The following is a 14153-nucleotide window of genomic DNA, read 5'->3' as shown; positions in this document are numbered from 1 at the left end:
GAAACTAGTCAGGAATAAACTTGGACTAAGACTCCTGTGTTTCTTACTCCACTTACATATATATTAAGATTGAAAGTACAACTGTGCCATCATGATTAGTGTTTACCACCCTAAGAAAGAAGTATGATTTATTGTGCATATAGCATGATGACGAAAGAACGCTACTTAGATGTTTGTGTAATGTATATACTCATAGTAATTGTCATTTTGAGTTTCATTGAGTGGAAACCTTGAGCCCCACAGCAGCTGGCAACAATCCTTGGGTCTTCCCATAGATCTCTTTAGAAGAAATATTGGATTTTTGTGTATCATGTATTAGGGGCTTTGTGAAGGGATTTCTCCCCGTCCTCTATATGCAAAGGGGGAGGGGGTCGCCGATTAAATGAAGCGGCCTTGCTGTGGATGTACTGTGTCTTGCGACACTGCTTCTGACCCAGGGCGGTGGGCAGGGTGCAGGGATGACCCGTCATCCAGGAGGTGCCTTTCCCTTTTTGGCTACCTCCCTTGGAAGGGGGAAAAAGCCTTGGTATATGTATGTATGTATGTATTAGGGTGGGGCATTTCTGTTTCACCAGCTTTATAGTAGGAAGAGGGAAACATTTGCTGGCTGTCACCTCTGCATATGTGAAAAAAGTGGAAGAAATACTCAGAGTTGATAGAGATCTTTGGCCCAGTCGAGAATTCAAATATCAACACCACAGAGGTGCATGTGGATACAAGATTTGAAGACGGATGACTGAAAAATGAGTCTCTGATATCAGTCTCATAAGACTGATCCTGTCAATGGTTCCTGGGGATTTAATGTCTGCGGAGAAAACATTGTTTTTTATCTATGGATAAAATCCTTTAGCTGTTACTTTTATACCAAGAGCCCCTTTCCCCCCATATAAGGAGGGTGGTACAGCCATCTCACCTGAAAACAGTCCTTAAAGTATCGACTGTATTACCATGTCATTACCCTGGTACAGGGCCCTCTAATGTACTTCAGTGTATAAACCTCTGCCTTAGACCACCCAAGCCCCCACCAGACCCAATTGGAAGGAATTGCCTATCAAGTTTGGGCTTAACCCTTATCTATCCCCCTCCTCCAAATGACATCCTAGTACACTGAATCCCCCTCCCCTTGACTGCCCCAGTAGAATGAAACCACCCAAAATAATAGGAATTAAGAGTACAGGATTCTTGTATCTCTCTGTGCCATGCAAGACAAGCATGTAGGTGAGGATATGATGATAATAGTAACAGTAACCTCGTGTTTTGTTGACTAGAAACCAGTTGTCTCACATATGCAAGTAGCGGTCCATGTGTTAGTGTGGGTCTGTTTCTTTATCATTAACCACTTTGATATGATGACGCCTATGTAGGTATCATGAAGCGCGAGTGGGTACACAATGATGTCGGTGTTGGCATCTTGATTATATATTTACCTAGTTGTATTATACAGGAAGGGGAGCTATGCTCGTGGTGACCCATTTTTGTATCTCACAAGATCAAGTTTGTTCTTAAATTCTTGTGTTTGCACACACTATTTTTTCATCCAATTTGTGTGGGAAGCTGTTCTTATTCAGGTCTCTTCTGTAGTTATCCTTTTTGAGTTTCATTGCATGTCCTCTTGTTTTTCTCTGTCCCATTTTAACAAGTCCTCTCTATCAAGGTGTTCTTTTCCTTTCATAATTCTGTAGATGGTTAGTAGGTCCCTTCATTCTCTTCTTTGTTCCAGGATTGGCAATTCCAGTTCAGCCAGTCTTTGTTCGTATGTCAGGTTTGAAAGTGTTGGGGCCATCTTTGTTGTTGCTCTTTGTATTCTTTCTAATTTTCTTATATTCTTTTTTGTACTGGGTGACTATATCAGTGCCGCATAGTCCAGTTTTGGCCTTATCAGTATTTGTAATATTTTTTTGATCATTTCCTTATCCAGGTATTTAAAGGCCACCTTTATTGATCTCAACAAATTGTATGTTTTTCCGTCTATTTTATTTATATGTTTATGTGGCAACATGTCTTTGGTGATGATTACTCCTAAGTCCCTTTCTGAATTAGGGACTGGTCTATAATTTGTTGGGTCTTCCTTATTTCCCTCCTTATATATTGGCACTATATTGGCATTTTTCCAGTCTCCTGGTAGTTTTCCTTCCTTGAGTGAGCATTCAATTATTTTGTATATTTTTCCTGTTGTACATGAGTTATCCACAGATTCTGTGAATTGTTTTGATCACATTTTCTGTATTTGTTATTACTCAGAGTAAAAGATAACAAGTAATACAGCAGTGGCTTTATATTTTATAATGTGAGTAGTGTGATACAGTGTACATATGGCAACCGATGCTGTCCATGAGAATTTGACTCGTACTGAAGTGGTTAACTAGTAGGAGGGGGAGTGGAGCAGTTGCTGCTTGTCAGCTCTCCTTTGTGAAAAAATGGAGGAATGAGTGTTCATAGAGATTTTAGGACCAATCTGGAAACTGAGTACCAGCCCCTCAAGGCTGGAGTTCCAGATAGAGGTGAGGGTGTTGATGGGATTTGAAGACAAGAACATATGCCCCACAGGTCCTCCACAAACAGGTATCCATAGCTGGTTCTGATATGAGCATGTGGAATAGTGAATACAAAAAAAAGTTTGATAATTGTTGGGATGTTGAAGGGAAATGAGATATGTAAGGGTATCATGTAGGGAACAAATGGAATATACTTCCTGTTCAGTCAGTTGGAATCCACAAATTTGAAGAAATATATTTTGAGCAGACAGACATCTAAGTAACGTAATAGTTTCCCCCCACTTTTTTATGTTTCAGCTGGCCTCATTATGGACCAAAAGGTCTCCTGATTTGCTTTTCCATTGTATTCCATTGACATTGAGAGGGGTTGGCACAGTAGGAGGAAGGGTGTTTATGGAGTGACCACTGTTTGGTGGAAATGAAAGAGTAGGAAGGTATGTTAGGAAGAAGAAAGGAGAGACATTACATTTGAATGACTAATATGTTTTTAGAATTATTGCCAGCTTGTTAGTTTGTTTTTTGTCTTTTTGAGAATAAAATACATGTATTTCATGTTTTGAAAGTGCAAGACAGTGTGGCATGTTACCTTATTGGATATTTTCTTTCAACAGAAAGCTTAGATGAATTAGAAACAATGGTTGTTGATCTGTTCAAAGATGTAACAAACAAAGATGTTCAGATTCCCGAGTGGCCGGAACACCCGTTTGGACCTGAGCAGTGCCAGCAGATTGGATACATCGTACCTGTAAAAGACATTCGTAATTTGAACATCACTTTTCCTATTCCTGATCTTCACCCGCATTACAGGACAGCGGTAAGCAAATATCTGTTATTGTAAAGACGTATCAATGTACAGGTTTGCATTTGCAGGTGATTCTGTATTTTCATTGGGGCTAGGTCTACATACAATTATGGGGCCTCTCCCATCGCCCCCTAGGGCCCCCAATACACTGCCCAGTGCAGCATGCAGTTACAAATGGTCATGCAAAAGAATTTGGAAATTTATTAGTTGTCTTTTTTAAGGTGGCCTCTGGGTTTCATGTGCAGGGAAAAAGTCTTTAGTTTGCCAGGATTTGCATGTGTGTCAAGGGTTGTCCACCCCTGCCCTAGACCAGTGGAAAACACTTGAATAGATTTCAACAATTTAAAACAACCTAATCCATAAGAGTAACCCCATTCAATGCAAAATGATAGTAATTGATAAGGTTATTAGAGTTTGTGGTGTACATAAACAAGTGACTTACACTGATACAGCTGATACATACATACGTATACCAAAGGCTTTTTCCCCCTTACATGGGGGGTAGCCAAAAAGAAAAAGGCATAGAAACCACTCCCACCCATTCCATTCCCTACATATTCCACTCCCCTCCACCCTCCTCCCTCCCTCTTATCTTGGCACCTCCCTGCATCCTGTCCACTGCCCTGGGTCAGAAGCAGTGTCGCAAGACACGGCACATCCACAGCAAAGCCGCTTCATAAATTTGGAAAAAAAAAAAAAAGACTCCGTCCCCTCATGCAGAAAAGGAGAAGATGGGGAGGAATCCCTTCGGGCTACGTCAATTTTTTTTTCGTGTACATACTTCCTCACCCCCCATCCCCCACCCTCTCCCCTCATGCATCACAGCATCATCCATACACAACCTTTCTCCATTCACCCCTATCTTCTGTCCTTTCCCGTCCTTCCTCAACAGACATTCCTCTCTTTTGTAATGTCCCTTTCACCCCATCCATCCATCTCGTCCTAGGACGCCCCCTCATATTCACTCCTTCCACCTCTGCCTTCCACACCTCTTTTACTAACCTTTCTTCACTCATTCTTTCCATGTGTCCAAACCATCCTAATACTCTTTCATCAACCCTATCTGCCAGCTCCCTTTCCACCCCATTCTCCTCCTCGCCTACTCATTTCTCACTCTATCTAGCCTAGTAACCCCTATCATACTTCTCAGACATTTCATCTCAAACACATTCAAACTCCTTCTCTCTTCCTCTCTTATGTTCCATGTTTCTGCCCCATACAGTGCTGTTGGCACAATCACTCCTTCATATAACCTCCTCTTAGCATCCATTCTCAGATGTCAATTTCTCATTACACTTTTTAATCCACCAAGGCATTTACTCGCTTCTCTCAATCTACATTCTATCTTCACCCCCACTCCTCCCTTTCCTGCCACATTCACACCCAAGTATCTAAAACTATCCACTTCCAGTCTCTCACCCTTAATGCTCACTTCCACCCTGCTGTCATGCTCTCCCCTTGTACATCTCATCACCTTACTTTTGCCCACATTTATCTTCAGCTTCCTTCTTTCACACACCTTCTCAAACTCTGTTACTAACTTCCTCAATCCCTCCTCTGATCCTGCTAGAAGCACAGTGTCGTCAGCAAACAACAACCAGTTTATTTCCCACTTTTCTCCATTTTCTTTAACCATCTCCAACCCCTGACCCACTACCCTTGCATTACCTTGTCTGGATAGATGGAGGAGGAGGAAAAGGACAGAAGGTAGGGAGGTACATAGAGTGAATTGTGAGAAAGAAAAGGAGGAGCACAAGAAGCTGAGAGAGGAATGGGAGGGAGTGATGGATAGAGTAGAACTAGGAGTGGAGGAGGAATGGGGATGGTTCAAGGATGGAGTCACAAAGTGTGCAAAGATGATGTGTGGAACAAGGAGGATGAGAAGAAATAAAAGGAAGGGTAGTGAGTGGTGGGATGAGGAAACAAAGAAGGTTGTAGAAGAGAAGTAAGCTTTCAGATTGGTTATAAAATAGGACAGGGGAATCATATGAGAGGTACAAATTAAAGAGGAGAAGTAAAGTATAAGATAAAGAAGGCAAAGATGAGAGTAGATGTTAAATGGGGTAAGAGTATGACAGAAAATTTTGAAAGTAATAAAAAGATATTTTAGAAAGAAATTGAGAGGAAGAGGAGGCAAATCAAGTAGAGAAGAAAAGGTAAAAGTGCAGATGAAGAGATGATAATGGAAGAGAAGGCAGTAAGAGGAAGATGGGCAGAGTATTTTAGGGAGTCGCTAAATGTGAAGGAAGATAGGGAGGGAAAGGTAGTTGTAGTGGGAAGTGCTAAGAAAATGACTGTGATGAATGAGGAAAATGGAGGAGAAATAAGGAAACATGATATGAAAGCAGTTGTTAAGATCATGAGAGCAGGTAAGGCACCTAGGTTGGATGGGTGTCATGGAAAATGTCTTAAAAAAGGAGGGACAGTGATGGTGGACTGGATGGTGAGGTTGTTTAATGTTTGTTTAAGAGAGGGTCGAGTGCCAGAGGACTTGAGGAGTGCCCATATAGTTCCACTTTACAAGGGAAAAGGGGGCAAGTATGAGCGTAGTAGTTTCAGAGGGATTAGTTTAAGTGTAATTGGAAAGGCTTATGGGAGGATCTTGATTGAGAGGATTAGGAGAGGAACAGAGGGAGTAGTTGGTGAGGAACTGTGTGGGTTAAGGACAGGGGTTGTGTAGATCAGAATTTTGTGGTAAGACAGATATATGAGAAAGGTATAGGAAAAGGTAAGGATGTTTTTTGGGCTTTTATTGATCTGGAAGAGGCTTACAGCAGGGTAGACAGGAAGGCACTGTGGGAGGTGTTGTAGATACATGGGATAGGAGGAAAACTGTTAAGAGCAGTCAAGAGTTTTTATGAGAGTAGGATAGCTTGTGTTAGGATTAGAAATGGAGAGAGCGAGTGGTTTGAGGTGGGGTGGGACTTCATCAGGTATGTGTTATGTCGCCCTGGCTGTTCAATTTATACATGGATGGGGTGGTGCGAGAAGTAAATGCAAGGGTGGTGGGTCAGGGATTGGAGATGGTTAAAGAAAATAGAGAAAAGTGGGAGATAAGCCAGTTGTTGTTTGCTGACGACACTGCGCTTGTAGCAGGATCAGAGGAGGGATTGAGGAAGTTAGTGACAGAGTTTGGGAAGGTGTGCAAAAGAAGGAAGTTGAAGATAAATGTGGGTAAAAGTAAGGTGATGAGATGTACAAGGGGAGAAAGTGGCAGCAGACTGGAAGTGAGTATTAAGGAAGAGAGACTAGAGGAAGTGGATAGTTTTAGATACTTGGGTGCGAATGTGGCAGGAAAGGGAGGAGTGGAGGTGGAGGTAGAATGTAGATTGAGAGAAGTGAGTAAATGCCTTGGGGGATTAAAAAGTGTAATGAGAAATAGACATTTGGGAATGGATGCTAAGAGGAGATTGTATGAAGGAGTGATTGTGCCAACATCACTGTGCGGGACAGAAATATGGAACATGAGAGAGGAAGAGAGGAGAAGTTTGAATGTGTTTGAGATGAGGTGCCTGAGAAGTATGATAGGGGTTACTACATACATACATACATATACCAAGGCTTTTTCCCCCTTCCAAGGGAGGTAGCCACAAAAGGAAAGGCATAAAAACACTCCCACCCATTTCATCCCTAAATACACTCCACACCCCTCCCACCCTTCCTCTCATCTGAGCACCTCCTGGATGACGGGTCATCCCTGAACCCTGCCCACCGCCCTGGGTCAGAAGCAGTGTCGCAAGACACAGTACATCCACAGCAAGGCCGCTTCATTTAATCGGCGACCCCCCCTCTCCGTCCCCCTTTGCATATAAGGAGAGGACGGGGAGAAATCCCTTCGGGCTGCGTCAAAATTTACTCACACATACTACCCCACCCCCCACCCCCCCGCCTATTCCTCCTCATGTCGTCACAACATCATCCATATACAACCATTCTCCACTCACCTCTGTCTTCCGTCCTCTCCCTTCCTTCCTCAACAGACATTCCCCTCTTCCCCAAAGCCCCCTTCACCCCATCTGACAAAAGGGGTTACTAGGCTGGATATAATGAAAAATGAGGAGGTGAGGAGGAGAACAGGGGTGGAAAGGGAGTTGGGAGATAGGGTTGATGAATGAGTATTGGGATGGTTTGGACACTTAGAATGAGTGAAGAAAGATTAGTAAAAGAGGTGTGGAAGGCAAAGGTGGAAGGAGTAAACATGGGTAAATCTAGGATGAGATAGATTGATGGAATAAAAGGGGCATTGGAAAAGAGGGGAATGTCTGTTGAGGAAGGATAGGAGAGGACAGAAGATAGGGGTGAATGGAGAATGGTTGTGTATGGATGATGCTGTGATGCATGAGGTGGAGTGGGTGGGGGATGAGGGGTGAGGGAGTATGTTTGAGAAATAATTTGACGCAGCCCGAAAGGATTTTTCCCCATCTCCTTTTCTGCATGAGGGGATGGAGGGGGCTGATTTAATGAAGCGGCCTTGCTGTGGATATGCTGTGTCTTGTAACACTGCTTCTGACCCAGGGCAGTGGGTGAGATGCAGGCATGACCCATCATCCAGGAGGTGCCAAGATAAGAGGGAGGGAAGAGGGTGGAGGGGAGTGGAGTATGTTGGAGATGGAATGGGTGAAAGTGGTTTTTATGCCTTTGTTTTTTTGGCTACCTCTTTTAAGGGGGAAAAAGCCTTTGGTATGTGTATGTATGTATATATTTAGTCATTGTTCTAGTGGTTACAACTGACATATTTTGCTATTCTATTTTTCTGATGCAGTTTTATATATTTAGATTTTGGTATGGTTTATGTACAGTCGATGCAGGGATTTGTTTTCACATTCTAATATTTTATTAACATTATTTACAGCCGGGACATTACCTTGGTCATCTTATTGGCCATGAAGGACCAGGATCTCTTCTTTCTTACCTGAAGGCACAAGGCTGGGTCAATTCTCTCGTAGGAGGACAGAAGACTGGTGCCAAAGGATTTTCATTTTTTGTGGTTAATGTAGATCTGACAGAAGAAGGGATAGAACATGTTGAAAGTATTGTCACTGCAGTATTTCAGGTTTGTGCTTAGATTATCTACTGTTTATTGAAATGTTAAATATGTGTAATTGAATTTAGATGTGCATACTTCTAATAGGTTATAAGGAGATATGGTATTTGCTCTTACATTTGCTGTGTTTTGTGTGTATAAAGGATGAATCTTGGGTAAAGAAAACTGTTAGGAAAACTGCTTTTTTAGTTTTCAAAACTTTTCTCCATTATGGATTGGTGCTGTAAATTATTGCATTGCTTCTGACCTGGGCAGTGGGTGGGTGGGGGGGCAGGGATGACCTCATATCCACAAGGATCTAAGATAAAAAGGAAACAGGTGGGTGATGGATGGGGGGGTCAGTGCATACGCTGGTTACTAATTGTATTAAGGGTAAACCAGCTGTTTACAAGGGAATGACCATGCCCATGGCACTGCATGGAGCAGAGGCTTAGAATTTGAAGAAGGTAGAAAGGAAGAGCCTTAATGTGATAGGAATATTTGGATGGGTGTGGGATAGGGTGAAAGATGGGTGAATGCCTTGCTGGACCACCTCCTTATAAGAGGAAAAAAGCCTGTTAGTATATATGTGTGCTATGCTTTTTAAGCATTTATCCATGATTTTCTTAAGTTATTATTTTTTTTTTTCAGTACTTTAATATGCTTCGGAAAGAAGGTCCACAAGAATGGGTTTTTGAAGAATGTCGTGATTTAAATGCTATGACCTTCCGCTTCAAAGACAAAGAGAGACCCCAAACTTATGTCTGTGCTTTGTCAGAACAACTACATGTATGTTGTTGGATAAAGATGCTTTTTTTATGTTGATAGCTGCATTTATTTACTCTTGTTGCATTCCCTTAGTTTCATGAAATTAATATTTTAGGTGCATTGAATTATAAAGGCAGTGTGATGAAACTTGAATGATACTTTAGGAAAGTGTAACATAAAGCTCATACTTGATAGATTTAATTTTGTATTGTATTGAATGAAAAAGTAAATGTTGTGGGGGCTATGGAGAAAGATACTTTTGAGGTGATATAGAAAAATTAATGTGGTACTTTATAAACTTTATTTCTCAGTATTATCAATCAGAAGAGGTTCTCTGTGGTGGCTACTTTCTGTATGATTTCAAGGCAGAACTCATTAATATGGTATTAGATTATTTGACACCAGATAATATAAGGTAAGCTTTTGTTGATAATAACCAGTGTCAGAAAAAGAAATCATGAATTTAGACATGTATGTAAGTTTAGATCAGAATAAGGATGTATCTTTATTATCTTATAGGGTTGCAGTTGTAGGTAAAACTTTAGAAGATAAAGTAACAGAAGTAGAGAAATGGTATGGAACCAGGTATAAGTTGGAACCTATAGCAGAAGAAACCTTAGAGCAGTGGAAAAATGCAGGGCTAAATGACCAGCTCCAGTTACCACCCAAGAATGAGTTTGTTCCGACCCACTTTGATCTTCTAAAGCATGAAGAGGTAGGTGAAATAGACTTGAAGTTTACATTGCACTGATAGCTGTAGGTTTAAGTTATGAACGTATGGGCTTCATGACCCATGTGAGCTTGTATTTCTTTGATAAGAATGGTATAAAACTGCTGCAGACATGATGTGATTTTCTCTTGTATGAGCTTTCCATTTGGGTGCTAGGACTTCCTCTTAGACTTTTCTTCTTTTCAACTACTACCTCACCATCTTCTGTCCCAAGGCTTCAACTCCCACCAGGGAAGTTGATGCTGAGTGTGAGACATTGACTAAGACCAACAGTATATTCAGTCAAAACTTTCCTCCACCTATGTAGTAGTAACAACATTCTACCCAGTAACAGTTCAGTTCTTTGGCCACCATCTGTTTCAGTCTATCCTCAAACTCTGCTTCAAGTCATCTGGCATGGATGACTGCCAGTCAATCTCAAATTCAAATCCGTAATCCTTTCTCCTCACTTTCTGAACCCCCTCCCGTCAAAAGTACCACCATCCAAAAATTATCACACACCCCGCCTCCACCTTAACATGTACCTTCAAACCCTCTTTATAAAGAACCACCCACCTCTCCATCCTCATAAAACAATACTCCTTCCCTCTCAAAATATGACCCAACAGTACCCACACACATTGAAGAACCCCTGATGAAAGTAACCAACTTCCCCTTAAACCCCCACTGATATGCATCCCACATCAACAATTGTATCCCATCAACTCAAACATTTGTGCACCCAGTCCCTCAGTGGAGCTGATGAAGACTCATCCCAAATTGGGAAAAGTTGCTCCCTCTTCACTAACATTTTGAACCCAACTGTGTTTGCTTGCAGGGAACACGTTTATTTGTCCTTTACCCTCCCCTTCCTTCCAAAACCAGAATGATAAGAAACCACTATCTGGGTTTACCTAGATGCCTAATCATTACCACTCACATTTCACATCCCTTTCCAAGCCATTATAACCAAACTCTTCCTGGATTGCCCACTAACCCTCTATTTTCCATGTCTTTAACTCCCATCAGAAAACATTGCTTCAGAATCACTCTCTGATCACTTTGATATTCTAACCCCCCCCCCACACACACACGCACACACGCACACATGAATGAGCCTTCATCCATCTACATAATCATGAAAGGCACAGAGATACTCGATAGAGAGGACTTACTAAACTGAGACAAGAGAAACACACGAGGACATGGAAAGAAAATAAAAAAAACATAGCTACAGAAGAGAACTGAAGAAAAACAGTTTTCCACATAGAGTAGTGGACACTAGGAACAAACTGGACAATGAAATAGTATGCTCAAAAACCATTCATGAGTTTAAAAGCAAACTAGACACTGCGAGATACAAAGGCGGGACACCACGAGCATAGCTTCCCTTCCCGCAAAATACAACTAGGTAAATACATACATACATATACCAAGGCTTTTTCCCCCTTACTAGGGAGGTAGCCAAAAAGGAAAAGGCATAAAATCATTCCCACCCATTCCATCCACGAAAACACTCCACACCCCTCCACCCTCCCTCCCATCTTAGCACCTACTAGATGACGGGTCATCCCTGCACCCTCTCCACTGCCCTGGATCAGAAGCAGTGTCGCAAGACACAGCACATCCACAGCAAGGCTGCTTCATTAAATCGGCGACCCCCCCTCTCCGTCCCCCCATATAAAGGAGAGGACCGGGAGAAATCCCTTCGGGCTGCATCAAAATTTTGCTCACACACACTACCTCACCCCCCATTCCACCTCATGCATCACAACATCTTCCATATACAACCATTCTCCATTCACCCCTGTCTTCTGTCCTCTCCCGTCCTTCCTCAACAGACATTCCCCTCTTCCCCAAAGCCCCCTTCACCCCATCCATCCATCTCATCCTAGGACGTCCCTTCATGTTCACTCCCTCCACATCTGCCTTCCATACCTCCTTTACTAGTCTTTCTTCACTCATTCTTTCCATGTGTCCAAACCATCCTAATACTCTTTCATCAACCCTATCTCCCAACTCCTTTTCCACCCCTGTTCTCCTTCTCACCTCCTCATTTCTCACTCTATCTAGCCTAGTAACCTCCATCATACTTCTCAGACACTTCATCTCAATCACATTCAAGCTCCTTCACTCTTCCTCTCTTATGTTCCATGTTTCTGCTCCATACAGTGCTGTTGGCACTATCACTCCTTCATACAGTCTCCTCTTAGCATCCATTCCCAAATGTCTATTCCTCATTACACTTTTTAATCCACCAAGGCATTTACTCGCTTCTCTCAATCTACATTCTACCTCCACCTTCACTCCACCTTTTCCTGCCACATTTGCACCCAAGTATCTAAAACTATCCACTTCCTCCAGTCGCTCTCCCTTAACCCCTTCCATACGGTGCCGCACACGTAGGCGTCATGGACTTAGATCTCGGTGGCAGCAGCCAATGCCAGCCGTACGACGTGTCGTAATAATACTCGCATCATAAAATATAGTCACCGCTTATATCGATCGTTCTCTCTTCACCCGTGAATTTTGATAACCATAGAAAATGCGATTACAAAAGAATTAGAAAGAATGTCATTATGGAGGGGCGACTACAATAAATATAATCAAGACGCCGATATGGCAGCCTCGCGAATACACTCGCTCCCCATGACGCCTACGTGTGCGGCACCGTATGGAAGGGGTTAATGCTCACTTCCAGATTACTGCCACTGTCACCCCTTGTACGTCTCATCACCTTACTTTTACCCACATTTATCTTCAGCTTTCTTCTATCACACACTCTCCCAAACTCTGCCACCAACTTCTTCAATCCCTCCTCCGATCCTGCCACATGCGCAGTGTCGTCCGCAAACAACAGCTGGCTCACCTCCCACTTTTCTCCATTTTCTTTAACCATCTCCAATCCCTGACCCACTACCCTTGCATTTACCTCTCGCACTACCCCATCCATGTATAAATTGAACAGCCAGGGTGACATAACGCATCCTTGACGAAGTCCCACCTTTACCTCAAACCACTCACTCTCTCCATTTCTAATCCTGACACAAGCTCTACTACTCTCATAAAAACTCTTGACAGCTCCTAGAAGCTTTCCTCCTATCCCATATATCCGCATAACCTCCCACAGTGCCTTTCTGTCTACCCTGTCGTAAGCCTTTTCCAGATCCATAAAGGCCCAAAAAACATCCTTCCCCTTTCCTATAGCTTTCTCACATATCTGTCTTACCACAAAAATCTGATCTACACAACCTCTACCTGTCCTAAATCCACACTGTTCCTCACCAATTACTCCCTCTGTTCCTCTCCTAATCCTCTCAATCAAGATCCTCCCATAAGCCTTCCCAACTACACTTAACAAGCTAATCCCTCTGAAACTACTACATTCACACTTGTCCCCCTTTTCCCTTGTAAAGTGGAACTATACAAGCACTCCTCCAGTCCTCCGGCACTCTACCTTCTCTCCAGCAAACATTAAATAACCTCACCAACCAGTCCACCATCACTGTACCTCCTTTTTTAAGACATTCTGCATGGCATCCATCCACACCAGGTGCCTTACCTGCTTTCATCATCTTAACTGCCTTCACCTCATCCTTCCCTATTTCTCCTCCATTTTCCTCACTCATCACATTCATTTTCTTAGCATTTCCCACTGCAACTATCTTTCCCTCCCTATCCTCCTTCACATTTAGCAACTCCCTAAAATATTCTGCCCATCTTCCCCTTACTGCCTTCTCCTCCATTATCATCTCTCCATCTGCACCTTTTACCTTTTCTTCTCTACTTGATTCACCTCCTCTTCCTCTCTTAATTTCTTTCCAAAACATCTTTTTATTACTTTCAAGATTTTCTGTCATACTCTTACCCCATTTCACATCTGCTCTCCTCTTTGCCTCCTTTACCTTTTTCTTTACTTCTCTTTTCTTTTCTTTGTACCTCTCATATGACTCCCTCGTCCTATTTTGTAACCAATCTGTGTAAGCTCGCTTCTTCTCTTCTACAACCTTCTTCATTTCCTCATCCCACCATTCACTGCCCTTCCTTGTATTTCCTCCTGTCCTTCTTGTTCCACACACCATCTTTGCACACTTTGTGACTCCCTCCTTGAACCATCCTCATTCCTCCTCCACACCTACCTCTACTCTATCTTTCACTCCCTCCCACTCCTTCTTCAGCTTCCTCTTGTACTCCTTCTCCTTTTCCTTTTCATTTAAGGGGGTTGCCTCTCATTTCGGTGAAAAATATTCGATTTTGTCAAACTTCGTGTGTGGACTGGTGTGGTGTCCCTGAACACCGCGGGACTGGTTTCCAGACGTATAACGCCACCCTTCTCAGGTAATGGCGGGTTTAACC

At 42.6% G+C, this 14153-nt stretch overlaps 1 protein-coding gene across 2 annotated transcripts in view; it reads left to right on the top strand.

The window, feature by feature from the left end:
* The window catches only part of Ide (Insulin degrading metalloproteinase), a 66492-nt gene that overhangs the window by 12587 nt on the left and 39752 nt on the right, over window positions 1-14153 (top strand). For both annotated transcript variants that reach the window (XM_076188431.1, XM_076188432.1), the window contains exons 6-10: window positions 3107-3309; window positions 8150-8350; window positions 8972-9109; window positions 9400-9503; window positions 9608-9803. In XM_076188431.1, the coding sequence (XP_076044546.1) occupies window positions 3107-3309; window positions 8150-8350; window positions 8972-9109; window positions 9400-9503; window positions 9608-9803 (842 nt within the window). The remainder of the gene's footprint in view (window positions 1-3106; window positions 3310-8149; window positions 8351-8971; window positions 9110-9399; window positions 9504-9607; window positions 9804-14153) is intronic.

Source organism: Oratosquilla oratoria, chromosome 7 (genome assembly GCF_046742065.1).
Source record: "Oratosquilla oratoria isolate Oo_2021 chromosome 7, ASM4674206v1, whole genome shotgun sequence".
Classification (NCBI taxonomy): domain Eukaryota; kingdom Metazoa; phylum Arthropoda; class Malacostraca; order Stomatopoda; family Squillidae; genus Oratosquilla; species Oratosquilla oratoria.
Note: the sequence above shows the minus strand (reverse complement) of the source record. Positions and strands in the feature narration are given on the sequence as shown.